Source organism: Megalopta genalis, chromosome 13, assembly GCF_051020955.1.
Source record: "Megalopta genalis isolate 19385.01 chromosome 13, iyMegGena1_principal, whole genome shotgun sequence".
Lineage (NCBI taxonomy): Eukaryota > Metazoa > Arthropoda > Insecta > Hymenoptera > Halictidae > Megalopta > Megalopta genalis.
In genome coordinates, this window is record NC_135025.1 from 7,107,257 (window position 1) to 7,128,406 (window position 21,150).

A 21,150-nucleotide genomic window follows, 5' to 3' on the forward strand; every position below is an offset into this window, starting at 1 on the left:
TCTTTCGTGCGGTAACGAAGGCTATTCAAGTATTTCGATCACGTGTGTCGTGATCACGATGTCAGCGATCACGTGTGTCATTAATTACGGGGATATAAGATGCATATATAGCATTCTGTAAAATCTGTCGTATCACGGCCAACAATCTCGGGAGCGTTGATTTCCCAATGGTGTGGCAACGAAGAAAAACAAAGGAAAAACTTCGTCATACTTCGAGCGAAGTACTCTACAATTTGCATGGTTTCGAGCATGCGGAATTACCGGGTTACCCAAGCCGCTTCGCGAGCTAACATCTGACCTATCTTTTCCACACTATCGTTCCTGCGTACGTCGTCATGATGACTGTCGACTGGATGCACGCGCCTGCAACACCATCGTCGTGATTGCTAGTTTGATTACGAATTTTTTTGTTGTTAACCTTATCCAGTTCTCCACGCGAACGTGTCAACAACTAGAAAAACGAGCCACAAGGATCGAATGATATATCTATTCTGCCCAAGTTGTCTACTTCTGTTTACAAGTTGAGGGACAATTGGAGAGGATTTACTCTGCAGATTGTTCCAGTCATTTATTTGCTGTTGTCATGTACTGATTGATGCAATCAATTTTACTTTATGTAAAGAAATAGATTATTTTACTTTATGCAAAGAAATAGATTATTTTACTTTATATAAAAAAATAAATTATTTTACTTTATATAAAGGAATAGATTATTTTTCTGCATATAAAGAAATAGATTATTTTTCTGTATATAAAGAAATAGATTATTTTTCTGTATATAAAGAAATAAATTATTTTACTTTATATAAAGAAATAAATTATTTTACTTTATATAAAGGAATAGATTATATTTTACTTTATATAAAGAAATAGATTATATTTTATTTTACATAAAGAAATAGATTATTTTTCTGCATATAAAGAAATAAATTATTTTGCATTATATAAAGAAATAAATTATTTTACTTTATACAATGAAATAAATTATTTAGCATTCGGTGTCAACGTGTTTATCTGTGTTACTAAAATTGATAAAAGGAGAAATATATCATTGTACCAGCTGAGCTGCGTGTAAATAATGCTGACAATTTCTATTATATATAAAGAGCCACAATCTATTAATCAGTATTATGCATCATAACTTCTCAATCTTTATTTCATCACAAAATTACGCTAAAATATAAATATCTGAAACTGAGACGATCAAAGAACAGTACAGATTGAACGTATCATTAAAAAAAAAGCTGTTCCACGAGCATCAAAATTAAATTTTAATTTAATTTACTGCGTAAGAATTGATGGCATCAATTTAAACGATTTTCGTTCGGAACAATCATTATGAACGATCAAAATTTGTCTTCGCTACAGTAACCGTTATCGATGAAAGAAATTTTATTTTGGTTTCGATAACCGGTTCGAATGACCGGAATTTGTTTTCATTATTTCGTCATCGATGGCGAGTAATTTAAACAACGAACATTTAAACCGAAAATTTGTCCCGGATAATTAACCATCGTCAACTCGACCAACTCTAAGTTTATGGATAATTAGTACTTGTCCGACAATAATATAATAATATTATATATAATATAATAATATTAATATATAATATTATATTATAATATAATAATATAATAATATTAATATATTATATTATATTATAATATAATAATATTAATATATAATATTATATTATAATATAATAATACAATAATATTAATATATAATATTATATTATAATATAATAATATAATAATATAGCGACAAGAATATAACATCGACAATAATCGAAAAAATTTCTCTTACAATGATGTCTAGTATGACGTCTACTATGATGACCACTTTCAACGATTTCTCACCGTGCGTCGTCAAGGTTTTGTCAAAGCGCGGCCACGGGATCCCGTCTGCTCATTAGGCGTAAATATTCGGCGAGAATGAAAGCGAATGATGGAAGAAACCAGCCTGTGCCGCCTCTCCCGGGTTTGTTACTTTTACTTTCTCTGTTTCGCACGGAAAGCAAAACGCCGCCGGAGAACGGAAAGGAGTCCGCTTTCCCTATCGTCCTGGCCAGGCCTCGTCGCAGCCGCTCTCAAAATCTTTTATGAGCCGCGCGTGAATGTCACGACTAACACTTTCGATCGTGCCGATGGTGGGACACGTAATGCCCTGGACCGGTCTTCCACACCGGTGCTTTCAACTCGCCACCTAGAAATCAATGTTAATGGGTTCACTGTCGTCTCTCTTTCCTTTTCATCCTTAACGAGTTTAGGAAATCTTTCGGGGTCCCGGTCTCGCGCGGCGATCGTCATCGGCTGTTTTACTATTCGAATAAGCATTTGTCGCATAATTACGAAACGACGATAAAATTAAACAAATAGCTTGTGTCTTATTCGATGTCGTCGTGTTGAGAGACTCGCCCCTGTATATCGAAATCTACTCGAGTGTTAATAAAATATACAATATAGTGTAGTATATGTAATTGATATAAATATAATGAATATAATATAATAATAAATATACAATAAAGTGTATTCAATTTATTATAACGAATGCTCTTTGTCATAATAAAAGTATAAAATTATGTAATTATATATAAAAATATATGTATAACGATTTTTATTGCAATAGATGCTTGAACGAAGAAATTTCCCTAAAAATTTGTCATAGAAATATTATAATAGTATAATATAATATAATATTTAATATATAATATAATATAATGTAATATAATATAATATAATATAATATAATATAATATAGTATAATATAATATAATATAATATAATATAATATAATATAGTATAATATAATATAATATAATATAATATAATATAATATAATATAATATAATATAATATAATATAATATAATATAATATAATATAATATAATATAATATATAATAATATAATATTATAATCATAAAATATCATAATAGCAGGAATTATAATAAAAAGAATCAGAAATCAGCCATTTTGACAGCTTTGGTGGTTCTGATGTTAATACTTTCTCTAGCATTCTTAGATAAATTAAGCTAACTAACAAGGATAAAATAAATGCATCATTGATATTTATTAGTTTAATTATTTTCGGACCGGTAAACATTCGCGAACTTTTTATAAGTACATAAAATAACGCAGTCCAGTGAAGATATTAGCAATCCGACGAAAAATTTCTACATAAAAACGAAACTAATTAAGCACGCTGTGTCAACGAAATGAAACGTGCACTTGTCTTACGGCACACCCATCTAATTGTCGCTTATCTACATATGCCACGATAATGCATACATCCGTGTCGGGTTATTTAGATTCTCCGAAGTCGGTTAAATGTATGTAATCGTTTGAAGCACATCGAAAAGAACAAATTACGATACTGTGCGTTAATAATTACAACTGACAAAAATCGTGGAAGCTGACGTGATCTTTGCGTTTGTATTCGCGCCAGCCAAATAAAGCAAATCACGGTTGCAGGAGATTAAAAATATTTTTCATACACGATGATTCATAAGCGCACGTGTCTCGTGAATGGTGTCTCCATGTGCGATTACTCGGAAAAGAATGAGACAGTTTCAAGAACGTATTAACCACCGAACGAGTCGCGATTTCATTTGAATAGCTTCCTTTTGAAATAATTTGCTCGGTTCAAATGATTTGTTGCTCGCGCAGTCAGTCTCATTGAATCACAATACTTCTGGCGCTGGCTTGAAAAAGACGTGTCTCTTAGCTATCAATAATTGAAGATCAAAGCTTAATTTTTTTCATAGGTTTGGTCTACATTTCGATATATAATAATAAAAATATGTGATTGTATTGATTATTATATTGATGGCAAATTGATAGCATATTGATAGCAAAGTATATAGCAGTATATAGCAAAGTAAGTCTTATTTTAAGCGTTGTTCGAAGTGCTATAATCAATATAACTGTTACAATCAATATAATTACGTATATTTATTATTAATAATAAAAATATGTAGTTATATTGATTATTATATTGATAGCAAATTGATAGCAGATTGATAGCAAAGTATATAGCAGTATATAGCAAAGTAAGTCTTATTTTAAGCGTTGTTCGAAGTGCTATAATCAATATAACCGTTACAATCAATATAATTACGTATTTTTATTATTAATAATAATAATTAATAATAAAAATATGTAGTTATATTATTATATTGATAGCATATTGATAGCAAAGTATATAGCATTATATAGCAAAGTAAGTCTTATTTTAAGCGTTGTTCGAAGTGCTATAATCAATATAACCGTTACAATCAATATAATTACGTATTTTTATTATTAATAATAATAATTAATAATAAAAATATGTAGTTATATTATTATATTGATAGCAAATTGATAGCATATTGATAGCAAAGTATATAGCATTATATAGCAAAGTAAGTCTTATTTTAAGCGTTGTTCGAACTGCTCCAATCAATATAATTACGTACATTTATTATTAATAATAAAAATATGTAGTTATATTGATTATTATATCGATAGCAAATTGATAGCATATTGACAGCTAAGTATATAACAGTATATAGCAAAGTAAGTCTTATTTTAAGCGTTGTTCGAACTGCTCCAATCAATATAATTACGTACATTTATTATTAATAATAAAAATATGTAGTTATATTGATTATTATATCGATAGAAAATTGATAGCATATTGACAGCTAAGTATATAACAGTATATAGCAAAGTAAGTCTTACTTTAAGCCTTGTTCGAGGTGCTATAATCAATATAACTGTTACAATCAATATAATTACGTATTTTTATTATTAGAGCGCGAGAAATATTTTCAAGGGTTTCTGCTGTTATCGCAGAGAACATGCACGACCAATACGTTTCTGCATACCTTGTTACCTATGTATGTGTCTAGGACTGTATTTACCAGTACTGGTCGGCCGCTCGTAAATAAGGTTGTCCGACTATATTGTGTCAACAGTCACGTTGATTAACGGTCTTTTCTAATACAGCAGCGTAATTTACATTAGCTGATATTTCAGTAACTATGTATTTTAGACCCCATTTGGTGTGTAATACTCGTTCTATGTAGAATTCAACGGTTTATACGAGTTTGGTAAGAAATATTAACTATACCACTTAATAAATTAAATGGACAGTGAAATAAATTAAATTCGTGTCTTGGTAGGAAAGCAAAATAACATAAAACCGATTAGAATATTACACGCCCCCCTTTACGATATGCAATATAAAGTGTATTTAAACTTTGTACGATTTTTATTATAATATACGCTTGAATGAAGAGATTTATCTAAAAATTTGTTATTATATAATAAAAATATTTATATAATAGCAGGAATGACAATAGAAAAAATCAGAAAGCAGCCATTTTGACTGCTTTGATGGTTCTGATGTTAACACTTTTTCCATGTTCTTTGAAAATTGAAAATTGAAATTTGAAAATTAGTTCGGAAACAACAGAAATTTCATCCGCAATCGAATAAACAATAATAATGCTTACATTAGAATAACGCAACTACTATTTTTTGAGATTGTTGTTTAAAAGAAAATTATCGAGCTTAGATAGAATAAATAATAATAATGCTTACATTAGAATAACGCAACTACTATTTTTTGAGATTGTTGTTTAAAAGAAAATTATCGTGCTTAGATAGAATAAATAATAATAATGCTTACATTAGAATAACGCAACTACTATTTTTTGAGATTGTTGTTTAAAAGAAAATTATCGTGCTTAGATAGAATAAATAATAATAATGCTTACATTAGTATAACGCAACTACTATTTTTTGAGATTGTTGTTTAAAAGAAAATTATCGTGCTTCATTTAGATACAGTTTAGTCATCGAAACAACCGATTAACAGACTTGCGGTAAACAAAGTGTTAAAAACAATAATGATCATATGGAAATGGAAATTTTTAATAACGAAGAAAGAATAACAAAAGTTCGATTCTTTAACGAAATAATCTCATCTTTTCTACGAATGTACAGAAAGGTCATCTCACTGTGCAGAATTTAATTAACAACACGTGCGCGCATCTTCCCGAAGACGATAATTATCACAATTACAGGACTACACATAAGCAATGCAACAAATCCGCAGTTTACCAGCGATCACTGGACAAAAACTTCGGCATGATGTATCGCAAGTCCGCAATTGATCATGTATTTATTCACCGACGACTCATCAATACACATATTGTTTATTGCACTCGTCTTTAGAGAGATACCGACGGGCAATTATTTCACGTCTTCACGTCACGATTTCATGTTTGAAATCAAAGGTCACTTCAAGGTCAAGTCGCTATACAAACCAAATGTATTTTTTATTTAAGTAAACGTTCGAATTTGATCCTTTATGAAAAAACTTAACAGAACTCTAATAAATGCATTCGCTACTGAAAGGCCAGCAAAGATTGATGCACAATATTAGAAAAAAATACGCGTATGCATCAATTACGTACTGCGATGTTTAAGCAACATTTTCAGTACACGAACTAATTATCAGCGAAAGATAATCGGAAAAGATATCAACTTATCGTTGTCAATACGTAAAAAATCATAGTTAGATATTGCAATGCAAATTACAACAAACAACAGATGAAAATATACTATTAAAATATTATATTAATATATTATTAATATTATATTATAAACGACATATGCAAAATATATGAAAAGTAATGAAATAATGATGCAATTTTATATTGCAATTATATATTGCCTATTCCAGAAATTCATTATCATTAGATTTATGGAATACTGCATTAAAAACAACTTTGTTCTATTACTTGATAAAAGTGTACAACTATTTCATTATAATATATACCCAAGAAAACAAAATTAATGAACTATTAATTCTCCATAAATATACGTTTACAATCTCAATAATCGTAAATTAGGAAAACATGAAAACCGCCATTTTAATGCTTTGACTGCTGTGTCACGAATACGCGGATGACAGAATTATTTCCTCGGATTTGAAAATTAATTTCTACGCCAATCTATTCGGTCACACTGATCTTATTAGGATCCGCGAAACGTAAGAAAGTTGAACAAAGTAATTAACGTAATTAAACTTTTTTCGTAACGTAACCGAACTCTTCAATCGTAATTGAACTAAGTAAAATAATTCGTAAATAATTTATAAAATACTTTATAAAATAATTTCACGAAATTTTTAAGATGATGGCGTGACAGTCAAATCGTCCGCGTGTCCCGTAAACCCAGCGTTAAAAAAAAAGAACACTGAAGTAGCGAGCATTTTTCTACAAAATGGCCGCGGTACTCGGCGGACGCTGTCGAAAAAGGTAGGATTAAACAATCTTTTTTGCCGGCAGACCTGTTCCGGACCGTGCCCCTAACGAGTTTTTTTTTATTTCGGCACAAGGAAATAAATGATAATTAAGTTTCTTCGGGCATCGTGAGATTGCAAAATAAGCGATTAGAATGTTTCCCTCGAACATGTCCGTTCCGCCATGCCGCGGAATGCTATCTCGTTCTCAAACTATGACATTATATAGTCATTTTCGTCGCGAAACTGCCTATCATTGACACCTACACTTCCGTTCCAATTGAACTCGTTGTCCTGTCGAATTCGATCTACAGTAATGTCTCTCTAATTGACGCTCAGATTATATTTAAAAAAATGGACAATTTGGGAAGATGTGATATGATTATTCGAACCTGGCGGTTCGTTTATATAGTTATTTATTTATTATTTATTTATTATTTATTTATTATTTATTTATTTATTATTTATTTATTATTTATTTATTAATTATTTATTATTATTTATTATTTATTAATTATTTATTTATATTATTTTATAGTTACGAATTGTCAACAATTATAAAGAACACGAGCTACAAGGCTCGAATAATCGTATCTCCTCTTCCCAAATTGTCCATTTTTCTGCACAATCCGAGCGTCAGTTAGGGAGACATTACTGCAGTCTGTAAGGAAAACACTATTTTATGATCAAAAGGAAAGAATCTGATCAAGAAGGCAGCACGATAAACTAGTGTTCCTACTCGAGAATTCATTAATTCATTCATTCATAATTGATCTACGAGGAAGGAAACTCGACTGGGAAATATGGACTTCGAAAGAACAACATATTTCCAAGTATGGCAAAATTTATTCGATTAAACATGAAGCACCGATTCATGCAAATTACTGCAGATAACGCGATGTAAAAAAAGCTCGTATCTGACTGTGATTACTTCTCGCTAAATGAAATCGTAGTTAGATGGCACAGTTAATGGCCAGGACGCAATTAACATTTATCTTAGAAAACATTGTAAAAAAACTTTCATCAGTTGATAATTTACAACGATTTATTTCTGATTAGCGGATAGCGTGTTATTAGGATAATCGAGGAAGAAACTAGCAAATTAATTTGCAGCTATTGTCGAAGTCGCGTTAACGGTTTATTTTTTTCAACATAATGGTTCAATGTTGTTATTTAGAACGCTGGAAAAATTATAGATCGCGACACAAATCAGTATCATAGAAGAAAAAGAGGTTCGAAGTAACATGACTTTCATCTGCATTGAGAAAATTATGTAACACTTAATGGTTCAGTTACCGGAATCTAATTAATAAACTGTTTAGCGGCACAGAAATAAATTTAATCGCTTTGTTTTGCCTCTTTACCTACGCGGCAAATGATTAACATTTCAAATGAATCTTTTTACGGTAAAGTTTAAAGATTAAGAGCTTCTTCGAAATTTGTTACAATACCTAGACAGATTTTCTCTAATAATCTTTATACAAATTCTAAAGTAAGATTAAAAAGGGTTAAAAAGATTATAAATTTCTTTCATTGATTTAACGATTTTTTTAGAGCAGAAATGTTAGTATTAGCAATTTATACTCGCAAACATATATTCTTACATAACAAAAAATATGCGGTAAATGCATAAAGTTCTGCGATCCGATGATAATTGTTTACTTCCAATCGTTTCTTCTCTCTCGGATCGTTATTTAAAAAGAAATTATAATATTAGAGCTTCTTTCGAATATAGTATAATAATTGAAAAATCTATCATCAATATGATAGATATTTATTATTATATTTATTATATTACAATAGATAGATCATTAATCATTGAAAAATCTATCATCAATATGATAGATATTTATTATTATATTTATTATATCACAATAGATGGATCATTAATAATTGAAAAATCTATCATCAATATGATAGACATTTATTATTATATTGATTATATTACAATAGATAGATCATTAATAATTGAAAAATCTATCATCAATATGATAGACATTTATTATTATATTGATTATATTACAATAGATAGATCATTAATAATTGAAAAATCTATCATCAATATGATAGATATTTATTATTATATTGATTATATTACAATAGATAGATCATTAATAATTGAAAAATCTATCATCAATATGATAGATATTTATTATTATATTGATTATATTACAATAGATAGATCATTAATAATTGAAAAATCTATCATCAATATGATAGATTTTTCAATTATTATACTATATTATCATCTATCATCAATATGATAGATTTTTCAATTATTATACTATATTCTCTGTCTATTAGAAAATCCTCAGATCTTCAATTTTTTTCTATTTATATAATGTTGAACTTTCAACGATCTCCGGTGGGTAAAGCGTTAATTCAGTGCTGCCCTCCTCGTAGAGAAGCATGAGCTGCACGAGCTGCATTAGGCCAAGAGCAGAGAGAGACTCTCGGCCACGTAATGCGAATCAGAGCAGAGCACTGACCTTGTTGCTACGATATGATTGCCACAGGAAAGTTCTGCCAAGTAGAAAACGCGCACGAAGTTGAGATTACCGTAGTCACGGTATCAAAGGCTATTTTCGCTTTAAGTAACTTGCAGACGATGATCGATATGAAAACCAAGGCCATCGTCACTTTACAGTTCAATGTTACGGTCACCTTCGCCGTTACAGATCAGAATTAGGAAAATGGTGATCATTTTGTCCAACTCATTTTTCAATATTAGACAGATTTCTGCTCGAAATGATTGCAGCAATTTCAGCGTTCTTCAACGTTGTATCGAAATTTTCCTTCATTCTTTTGAAAAGTGAAAACCAAAAACTTAATTTCGACGACTATAAAATGCCTTCACTTCAATTACACGATTTTGCTACACTAAAAGTCTTGCAACAAGGCAGAATAACATGGAAATCTACGTATGCACGGTATTACGTGTATACTGTATTAAGTATTAAGTCTAATATTAACCCTTTGCACTCGGGTGGTGACCCTGAGGCACCATTAAAATTTGTTATATTTGTTTTATATTAACAAAGCTTAGATTTAAAAATTGTCACAAAACTCAACTTCATATGCATAAAATACATTTTGTCATATAAAATGAAGATACTATAAGTCAGAAAAATTATTATAGATCCGCAGTTGAAATAGCTTCGAGTGCAAAGGGTTAAGTATTAAAGTATAAAAGTATATTCAAACGTCCCAGTGCTTGATAACTGCGACCATTATGTACAATTTTTGCTTTTAAATGTATATAAAATATAAAACGTTTCTTAAGTCTAACATTAAGTATTAAGGAACGTTTTATAGTTATTCTGATATATTATGCTTCAAATTACAGTACACATATTGCACGTTTGACAATAAATTCTCTTTTCGGCAAATGGAGGGCTCCTATGGCAACTATACAGTATTTTTAAAGTTGTAGAAAAGAAAAAGGAAGTTACGTATGCATGTGCATTTCCTTTGGATCTTCGTTGCAAGCATAGATCGCAAAAGTGACCTTTGTTATTTTCTTTGCAAGAAAAGAAAATAATTCTTTCCTCTTAAAAAAGTTAAAATTTGTTAAGTTCAATTTTTAGAAAGTTACTATCACGATCTTTGTCGACAGAAATTATATAATAATAATATATAATATAAATATAATAATAATAACTCCTCCAATTTTTAAGAAGCTTTTAATAAAATCTTTATCAACAAGAGTCGAACAACAACTGTTCAATAACTATCTTTTTATTATGGAAATTGTTGATTCCAATTTCTATAAAGTTAGTTACAAAATCTTTCTACACAGAAATTAAATAACAACGACTTTTTATTATTTGTACGTTACTCGATACAATAAGAATTTCGAACAAGTGTTACCGAATAATAAACACGCGACACATTATTTTCAACCTTGTAGCTGCTGCACACAACATTGTTTACGCTATGCTATTGGGCCAATTGTCAAAAATAGCCGCCCGATGGACGAACATAAATGTATACGCGTTCCCGACGAACTGCCGAGAGAGACCTTCTTGGTCTCAGCCACAAGAAATCGTATATTTCAACGTTTGGGCTACTCGCATCTGAAAACTAGATTCTAGAAGATCGAGTTAGCTAGATAAAGTGAGTTCTCGGAAGGTGTTCAGAAGACACGAAGAAAATTCACGGAACAGGGGTCAGTGCACCGACGTCAGTAAAAGTCTACGTCCTCGTACCGTGGCGATAGCTCTGCCAATAGAGTCGTGCAAACGCATAAAAGTATTTGCAGCATCGTGCAACGTGTGAATGTTTCCTTCTACATTTTTAGTTTAGTTTATTTTAGTTTAATTTATTTATAGCTGTAGTTCTTGTTCACCTAATTTATAGGTGACTAATTGTGAGCAATGACTAGTCTCAATTATAAATTTGCATCGCCATTTTTGAAGGAGAAATCTCCAAAGTCAATTATTTATTTATCTTATAATTATTTACTATAATTATTATATATAATATTATATATGAATTTTATATTATAAAATAATAATAATAATATTATTATTATTATATTATAATATTATTATAATATTATTATAATTATTATAATTATTTATCTTATATGAAGAAGGAACTTTCGAAAAATGCCTTCACTTCAATCAATCATTTTGCTATACTAAAACTCTTGACAGTAAGGCAGAATAACATGAAAATATACGTATGCACGGTATTACGTAAGTACTATATTAAGTGTTAAGTCTAATATTAAGTATTAAAGTATAAAAGTAATATTCAAACGTCCCAATGTTTAATAACTGCGACCATTATGTATGATTTTTGCATTTAAATGTATATAAAGTATAAAACGTTTCTTAAGTCTAATATTAAGTATTAAGAAACGTTTTATAGTTATTCTGATATATGAGCCGTTTATTTTGAAAGTGGCTTAAGTCACTTTACCGTAATGAAAAGGGGTGATTTTTTAATGTTTATACGAAATTATTTATACTGAGAAAAATATCAGTATTCTGAGATAACAAATATTAAACGTGTTAAAACGCAAACCCTTAAATACATCGACTTAAAAACAAAGTGACTTATGCCACTTTCAAAATAAACGGCTCATATTATGCTTCGAATTATTATTTATAGTATATAGTATATTACTATTATTATATAGTATTATATATACTATATTATATATATATTATATATTAGTATTATTAGTATTATATATACTATATATACTCTTATATTATATATTATATATACTATATACACTATTATTTATAGTAGTAGTATATTTATTAGTGCATATATAGCACGTTTGACAATAAATTCTGTCTTCGGCAAACGGAGGGCTCCTATGGCAACTAATAATGGTATTCGCCCATTAGAGCGGTCAGAAAGGAACAGTGAAGTCGTGTGCAACGTCTGTGCCTAAAATAAGAATTAACTGGATGCCAGCAGAGCGGCCGAAAACCCTGAGAATCCGTCCAGCACGGCTGTGTGACAGTGACATTTCGCCCTTAACCGTGTTCTCTTGCGGTAAAAGTGGGAGAAAGATGGCGCAAAAGCGGGGGTGGGAGGAGTCAATAAGAAGAAGAAGGAAAAGGAGAGAAGACAAAGAAACTTGAACCTGCACGCACGCGGGAGTCGCATCCGCGAGACGCCTAATAACATGTTCAATCCACATGCAAGTATAATCTTATCTCCGCGGCGAGGAGTGGAAGGTTGCGGATACAGTTAAGTAGCGGCACTTTGATCCACAAATGCGCCATGTGTTCCGAGTATCGAGCGAGCTGCCGATTCCAGCTGCGATAGAACTTATCAATTCGCTGAGAAATTCATGCTTACGCTTTAGCACCATTTTACCGCGTCGAGCTTATAAAACTTCCACAAAATCAGAGCGATTTGTTTGACCGCCGTCCGTCCTTCCTGTCGAATTCGCATTCTTTGCCGTTGATGTGTGGGTAGTGGGCTCAAACGTAATATGCGGCTTTAATTGCTAAAATGTTGGTGGATAATATTTAATTATTTAGTAATATAGATAATATTTAATTATTTAGTAATATAGATAATATTTAATATTTAGTAATTAATAGACTGTATATGAAAAATAAATAATAAATAATAAAATTTACGTGCAACCAGTGTCAGACACGTTTAGTTAATTTTTATGAATAGCTCTTGTGGAATTTCCTAGCCAAAAATATATGGAACAAGTCGATGATGTATGAAATGTATGAAATATATGATATATATATGAAACGCCGATGTATGTGTTGTTGAAATTTAAATTTTTGTGATTGTACCGAATATTTTTAAATATTTCCAAAATTAAAAAGATCTCCAAATTATCAAATAATCATAGACATTTAGACCATACACTGACCTTTATCGTGCAGAATGTTTGCCGCTCGAAATCAGAACTGAAAATTTGGCTATTTTCCAATTTCAGTTTGCTTTTGCAAATTCTTGCCGCGGATCATTGTTCCAACATTTTACACTTACCGTTTAAATTGTATTTTCACTGCAGTGCCACACTGCAGCCGTGCCAAGAAAATTGAAAGCTGCTTTTAAAGCCAAAACTAGACCAACTGATCGATAAAATACAACCACGAACAGACAGTTCAAATAGTTCTGTCAAAATATCTTACTTTGTTACTTTACTTCGTACTCCTTTGCCATGAAATGGTCAACGGTTCATGTATTCAATCGATGTATCGGTATCTCTTTGCAAAACAAAATTTCATTTGCGATTGCGTGCGAGACGACTTTTTGGTCAACGGCTATCGTTTCAAGTAAATAACTGATTGAGAAACTGAAAAGGTCAGCTGTGAATGATCGGCTTACAAAAAGGCATTAAATCACCACCGACAAATGACGTGTCGATGAATAGAAACATTATTGCACTCGCTGTTGCTACTTTAACCCTAGATAACTAACCTCTCTAAAAAAAAAACGATGCTTCCAACAATTGCATCTTGTTAAACCGAACAAATTGCTTGCTCATTGAATCACGTTAATTCCAAATATATCAATTAACAAATTCACCGTCGTAATTTTCACGAATGCTTGTCCGCAACGATTAACCTCGCATAACTCAGTCATTTAAGGTTATCGTTAAATCGATTAAATACTTGCCGTACATGGAATTTCGAGGTTCTTGGATCATAAAAAAATCGCAAAAAACATCAACGCAGATAGACGAGGCTGTAAACAGGCATCGCGTTGATCCGTAAGAAGCGTGACAAAAAAGCAAGATCGATCGGAAGAATGATTCGTGAAACGCTTCAATCTTTGCACCAACCTAATCAGGCCTGTTCCCGATGCTTGAAGCAGTAGTTGCCCGTTCCCGTTGCTACTTTTCCAAGCGACTGTACCTCTGCGGAGTTCCACCGTTGTCTATAGCTCGGGCCGAGTTTGCAACCCTAGCGCAAAGCAATCCGGTACCCTACAGTTCAGTTTCACTTGCGCGCCCATCTTGATTCACGGGAATCGCGCGATCTTCCGGCTAGGCGTCTCGATAACAAAGAGAAACAGAAAGACAGAGAGAGAGAGAGAGAGAACAGAGACAGAGAGAGAGAGAGAGAGAGAGAGAGAGAACAGAGACAGAGAGAGGACAGAGACAGAGACAGAGAGAGGACAGAGACAGAGACAGAGAGAGGACAGAGACAGAGAGAGAGAGAGAGAGAGAGAGAGAGAGAGGGAAGGGGAGTCGTAGAAACGAGCAACCATGGAGCGTGAACAGCGCGATTACATTACCGCGTGATGCGTACTTGCGTGAGTCACGCAGGCAGCGAACGCGTCCGTCGACGAAGCCGAGAGAAGAAATTTGCTTTCGGTGACGGATTCCACGGTTTTCCGCGGTGTAGTAAACGTGGAACTTAAAAGACGCGCGGTCCCTAGGAACACAATAGACGACCACGAAAGAAAACGGATGACGCGCGGTCCAACGGCGACGGCGGCGGCGGCGACAAGCTCGGGTCCAAGTCCAGCGACAGACAGACAGACAGACAACGAGACAACCAGTCACACGGCTGCCTGTTGCGGCGGAGAGGGCCCAAAAGAGAACGGAGAGCGTCGAGAGCCACGAACCGCGCCGGCAGACGTAACGAAACGAGCAGTCGCCAGCTGGTGGCCGGTCTACGTGGATCGCGTTGCTGCGGTGTGCCGGTTCGTTTCTTGGTTAAGTGCGTACGTCGTGTTCGCGTGTTAGCCACCGGCGTGATCGACGACAACACACGGACGCCCGCCCGAACCGCCGGGCTGGTTATATCGTCGCCGATAGAAAGAGAGAGAGAGATAGAAAGAGTGCGCCCGCGACATGACGAACCGTTTCCATTAACAAACTTCGCTCTCTCGAACGGCTCGCGGGAGCCCTGAACTGCGCATCGTGCCACGGGGAGACACACAGAGAGGCGCTCTCCGAATGAGAGCGTGCCCCCGGCAGGATGTCGTCCGTGTTTTCGAAGCTGCTCGACAAGACCTCCGCCAAATACGGCATCAGGCAAGAGAACGTATCGCGCGGCGTCGTTAGCCTGGTGACGACGCTCTATCTGCTCAAGATCGGCTACCCGTTGGTGGCTTCCGGGATCAACAAGTACCAACAGAGCCGGAAGAAGAAGCAAGATGAAAGCGCGACCAAGAATTCTTCGAGCCGCCGGCGCGGGAATAATGCCGTTAACGGCAGAACTACCGTTAGCCCTACCGGCAAGTCCAGCGTCGGGCTGGACCGCGACTTCTTCAAACAGCTGATCGCGCTGCTGAAGATCATGGTGCCAGGATGGAGGACGCGCGAGGCTGGCCTGCTCACCTGCGCCACCCTGACGCTGCTCGCGAGGACCTTCCTCTCGGTCTACGTGGCCACGCTGGAGGGACAGATCGTGAAGAGAATCGTGTTGAAAGACGTGCAGGGCTTCTTCTTGATGATGGCGAGATGGTTCGCCATTGCTCTGCCCGCGACCTTCGTCAATTCGGCCATTCGATATCTGGAGGGTCGGCTCGCACTTTGCTTTAGGTATGTCCCCGAACGGACACCCTGTACATCCGTCCTGGCAGGTGCTACGGAACTTGATTCCATTGTGTAACGCTCCGGACAACGTGTGTCATATTTCCTGTTGAATATACTGGAGAACTGAGAAAATATTTCTACGATTCCGTAGCAGACGTCTCTTCCTGTTCTCTGGTGTCTTCGGATTCATTTTATTTTTTTTAATATTTTCTTACAATTCTACAGCAACTGTGTAACACTTTTTTTCAACTAGCTCTTGTGTGTACAACTAGGTCGCCGGTTATTTACAGTTCTCCTATTGTAATTTTTAATAATTCATGACAAAATGTCGCAAATGACCGGCTCCTATTTTCTTCCGCATCTTTGCGTCGATATTAACGTTCCGTGGAAGAAAGATTTGTATAAAATATTTGAATCAAATAATTTAATTAATATTTTAATTAAATATTTAAATATTATAATAATAAATAATAATTAAATATTTTATACAAATAAAATATTATAAAATATTATAAATAATATTTGAATTAAAATATCTGAATTCTGGTTGTACACACAAGGACTAGTAAAGTCCATGATTTATTACATACAATGTATCAATTCATGACCGTAAGGCAATCATTGTTAACATATGTCATAATCTCCATTAATAAAATCATCATAACCGTCGCTATCACCCGCACATCATTATCCATACCATCCTTGGCTCTCATATTCAACACCTCTTGAATGCCCGTTTTCTTGTTTACTCGAAAACGTCATAAAACCTTGTACACTAATATATAAGAACAGAATCGTTTACAAACATAATTTTCTGTATTCGAAGGGGACGCTTGGTGGAGCATGCCTACAAAATGTATCTGAGTCAACAAACCTACTATAGAGTAGCAGCATTAGATAATAGACTTGGCGGTGCTGAGCAAAGACTGACAGACGATTTATCCGAACTAGCTGGTTCCGTAGCACATTTGTATTCGAGCTTAACCAAGCCCTTGCTGGACTGTTCTCTGGTGGTCATCGCGCTTATGTCTTTCTCGTCTAAAATGGGCGCCAAGAGAATGCAAGGTAAGAAGAGGAACGCTTAGAAATACAAAACGAGGAAAACTTGCACACACACCGTTGTCTAACTGTAATGTTCATTTCTCAGGTCCGTTGTTGGCGTCCGCAGTGATAGCTCTGACCGGGCAAATCCTGCGTCTCGCTTCTCCAAAGTTCGGTCAACTGGTCGCCGAGGAAGCCTCTAGACGTGGACGGCTGAGAGAGGCTCATGCTCGCATTAGCGCGCACGCGGAGGAGATCGCGTTTTACGGTGGACATTGTACGGAACACCGGTATCTAACCACCGCGTACAAGTCTCTAGTTTCACATTTGAGAAGAGTGTTGACGCTGAAACTGTGGTACGTGATGCTGGAACAGTTCCTCATGAAATACGTGTGGTCCGGCACCGGGCTTCTAGTTATCGCCTTGCCCGTCCTTTACACTGCGGTCACTGCTAAACCTTCGTCCATGACCGAAGGCGGCGACGGTACGTACACGCGGTACAAAAGCGACTCGGCATGCTCGAACGGCGACGTATGATAACGTGAAACTTATTTTTCTGATGATAGGCGCAGTAAGCGAAAGGACTAGATACTTGACAACGTCAAAAAATCTCTTGAGTTCTGGAGCAGACGCTGTGGAAAGACTTATGTCTTCCTATAAAGTAAGAAACCCGTGAAACTGGTCGCGATACCATTGTATCAGGGGGGCCGGAAAGTTATGTCGTTCGTTTACATTCAATTCAAACAGATAAATATGCGCAGAAACGACGTTACTCTTTCCGGTCCCACTAATATATTGTGCTGAAATATATATACTCACGGTTCTTTATATCGTTGCAGGAATTAGTTGCACTGGCAGGTTACGCGGCAAGGGTCAGTGAGATGTTAGACGTATTTAAAGACGCCGCGTTATGTAAATATAGAAGAAATATTGTTAATAGTCCTACGAAAATAGCGAACGGAAACGCGAACAACTCGATAGAGAGAATAATCGAACTCCAGGATGGAGCACCGGTGATAAAAGGTGAGCTTTCATGAAGTACAAAGAAGAGCGTCGTGTTTTAAACAAGATGATGCTTCCCGCAGGAATCGTGCAAGAAAGTACAGATGGCAGTATATGCTTAATCGACGTGCCGATAGTAACACCGAATTGTGAAGTTATCGTGCCGAAGCTATCGATTCATGTAAGCAGCGATTTCTAAACAATGACATGTCTCCGAATGCTAAAGAGTATACGGTTTTGCAGATAAAGCCCGGCGACAATATACTGATCACTGGGCCCAACGGTTGCGGAAAGAGCTCGCTGTACCGCATAATTTCTGGCCTGTGGCCAGTTTACGGTGGCACCTTGATCAGGCCGCCGGAGAATTACTGCGGAAGGCCGGCATTGTTTTATATCCCCCAGAAACCTTACATGACGGTGGGTTGTCTGCGAGATCAAATCATCTACCCTGCGGAGTCTCTGACGGAAGAATGCACCGACCAAGAGCTCCTGCAGCTGCTGGAGGAGGTCGATCTTCGGGGTCTCGTCGAACGAGAGTCCGAGGGACTGGACGCCATGGGCGACTGGGACTCGACTCTGTCCGGCGGCGAGAAGCAGAGGCTAGCTATGACCAGGTTGTTCTATCATGCGCCGCAATATGCGCTTCTAGACGAGTGCACCAGTGCGGTCAGCCTCGAGGCTGAAGGAGTCATCTACGAAACCGCCAAAAAGAAAGGCATCACGCTGCTAACGATTACCCATCGCGTGGCCTCGCTGGCGAAATACCACAAACTCCTGTTACGCTTCGACGGGGAAGGAGGTTGGGCTTTTGGTCCACTGGACGTGGAAAATGCAACGCTTCTAATTAATCAGACCCCCGAGCAGAATGAGTCGCACGACGTGAAAGGAGGCCACTATCAGATGTTACAGGTGAGGCCCCAGGTTTCATAGTTTGCTTTTTATATTACAGTTCCGTAACGAGTCTCTAACGTGGCTCTCTCGTTGCATTTGCAGGGGCTCCGTGTTGCACATCCGGAGGAACCAAGAGTTGGGATCAGTTAGACAAGAGATGTTAGGAGGTGTTTTTAGTAAATTTATGTAGAAATCAACACACACACAAATTGTAAATAATTTTCTGAAAAGTGTATTTTGTACAGAGGTTTACAGCATAGTCTAGTTGAATACTCTATTTTTATATGCGGAGAGCACATGCTATTTAATGATACATAGAGAAATAAATGTTGTGTGAACTTGTACGCACGTTATTTTTCTTTTATATTAGCGAAGACGTGCGCACCGAACGGAACACGCGTCGAGTCTTCGAAATTTAATTGTGATATGTACAATCATATTGCTTTAATGAAAAAAAAACTGTTTTTATGTTTACTAGAATTACCGAATGATCTTCAATAAACGCGCGAGATTGTAGCGAATTGTCCCGTGTAGAATGGAAACACCTATTATAAACAATAAACTAATTTCGTAAATGCAATGAAATCTGTTTTTTTTTTTTTAATATTGTCACTTGTTCGTCATGTTCAAATGAAGAATATGTCGGATGTCCATACAATATATATATATATATATATACTCTCTGTGTCGCGTAATAAATTCTTGTTTTTGCTACTTGCATTCGACGAACGAACCTTTTACAAGAATATTGTTGCTTACACGTATATACAATATTACTGCTTATCTAGTACGACGTGGTGGAAAGATAAGACACGTGGGTGTATGTGTGCGCGCGCGCGCGCGCGTGTGTGGCTCGATGATAACAACGTATCAAAACAAAAGATACAGTGACCTGGTAAAGTTTAATTCCAGACCCATCAAACTCTGCACCGTGAAAATCAACAATTTTTGCGAATCTGATAATCCCCGCTCGAGAGTGTGATACTCGAGCAAAACAATGGCTGCGAACGAATCAGAAATTAATCTTGTCTTATCGATCCACGGCAAAATAACTTGCGAACAAAGTAGATTATCAGCGATGATACCTGGACGTTTGTGTTTCCTGCTGCTTCGCGATAAACGCATTGTAAAAATGTTCGCGCGACAGATTCTGATTTTCGAAATCATTGGGAACGGGAGGTGCGCCGATTGCGGAAAGGGTGAAAGCAAGAAAGAAAGGGATGAGGGGCGAGAAGGGAACAGAGAGAAGCTCGATTGAAAGCCGGGGGTACCTGGATTAAACTTTCTCTGCAGCTGCGACCGCCGGCGCCGCCATGACACGCGCATTAATTTGTGCCGAACAAAAATTTAATTACGTGTGTTTCTTTGTTTTGAAGGGCCAGCAAAAGCGGCGGGGGCGATGCCAGGGGAGGGAAGACCCACAATTTCCGATGAGCTTACCTCTGGGAAACCCTGCAAACGCCAAACGTCGATACGCCCGGGAGCAGCCATCTTGGGGGGTTGTATACCTCTGTGCAACGTTCGAGTTAATGCTTTAAAGCAATTCCAGAATGCTGGCGCAATTGCCTGTTTCTCCGATACTGGCCTCATCACTCATCCCGACTCTATTCAACAATATAAATAAAACGAACGTTAATCAAACTTCAATTAGACGCCGGGGCCGTTCGTAATGCTATCCCTCTCGATACACGGGGTGTTGAGATCGAAAATGGGCAGCATTTTGGAAACGGTGCTTTGTTCAAGTATTCTCAACGATCGCATAAATTTGCGCAGAGAAACCGTAGTCGTGATTGCGGTAAATAAAATTTTGCTAAAGATAATTCGATGAGCGTCTTCACCATTTTCTTTTCATGAATTGAATAGTTTTGTAATCGTAAATTGCTACACGCTCGAGTCAAGTCGAAAAGTGAACATTTCTGAAAATACGCTGTCTGCGTTTAT

The 21,150-nt window shown here is 35.7% G+C and overlaps 2 protein-coding genes and 2 long non-coding RNA genes across 4 annotated transcripts in view; 2 read left to right on the plus strand and 2 right to left on the minus strand.

Annotated features, from left to right (window-relative positions):
* The first annotated feature begins 4,855 nt into the window (after positions 1–4,855).
* Positions 4,856–6,375, plus strand: LOC117224234 (uncharacterized). Its single transcript, XR_004491161.2, has 2 exons — positions 4,856–5,091; positions 6,070–6,375. It is a non-coding gene; the product is annotated as an uncharacterized LOC117224234 (long non-coding RNA).
* Positions 6,376–11,017: 4,642 nt separating this feature from the next.
* LOC143260461 (uncharacterized) lies at positions 11,018–14,736 on the minus strand. The gene is made up of 2 exons (XR_013034676.1): positions 14,572–14,736; positions 11,018–14,474 (listed from the first exon to the last, which is right to left on the minus strand). It is a non-coding gene; the product is annotated as an uncharacterized LOC143260461 (long non-coding RNA).
* Positions 14,737–15,031: 295 nt separating this feature from the next.
* Positions 15,032–19,794, plus strand: ABCD (ATP binding cassette subfamily D). Its single transcript, XM_033477167.2, has 8 exons — positions 15,032–16,281; positions 17,102–17,340; positions 17,423–17,800; positions 17,883–17,977; positions 18,156–18,339; positions 18,402–18,499; positions 18,562–19,227; positions 19,312–19,794. Exons 1-8 carry the CDS (start codon positions 15,716–15,718, stop codon positions 19,357–19,359), a joined length of 2,274 nt encoding a protein of 757 aa, XP_033333058.2. The 5' UTR covers positions 15,032–15,715; the 3' UTR covers positions 19,360–19,794.
* CtBP (C-terminal binding protein) overlaps positions 19,419–21,150 on the minus strand; it is a 57,380-nt gene continuing 55,648 nt past the window's right edge. The window contains exon 8 of the mRNA XM_076525916.1: positions 19,419–20,813. Within this exon, the coding sequence (XP_076382031.1) occupies positions 20,744–20,813 (70 nt within the window). The 3' untranslated portion in view covers positions 19,419–20,743. The remainder of the gene's footprint in view (positions 20,814–21,150) is intronic.

Excerpts from the sequence above, each read along its gene's own strand:
- ABCD (XM_033477167.2), top strand. The coding sequence starts at position 15,716 with ATGTCGTCCGTGTTTTCGAAGCTGCTCGACAAGACCTCCGCCAAATAC. Across the intron at positions 16,282-17,101 it reads CGGCTCGCACTTTGCTTTAG|GGGACGCTTGGTGGAGCATG; the intron begins GTATGTCCCCGA and ends CTGTATTCGAAG. Across the intron at positions 18,340-18,401 it reads TGGAGCACCGGTGATAAAAG|GAATCGTGCAAGAAAGTACA; the intron begins GTGAGCTTTCAT and ends TGCTTCCCGCAG.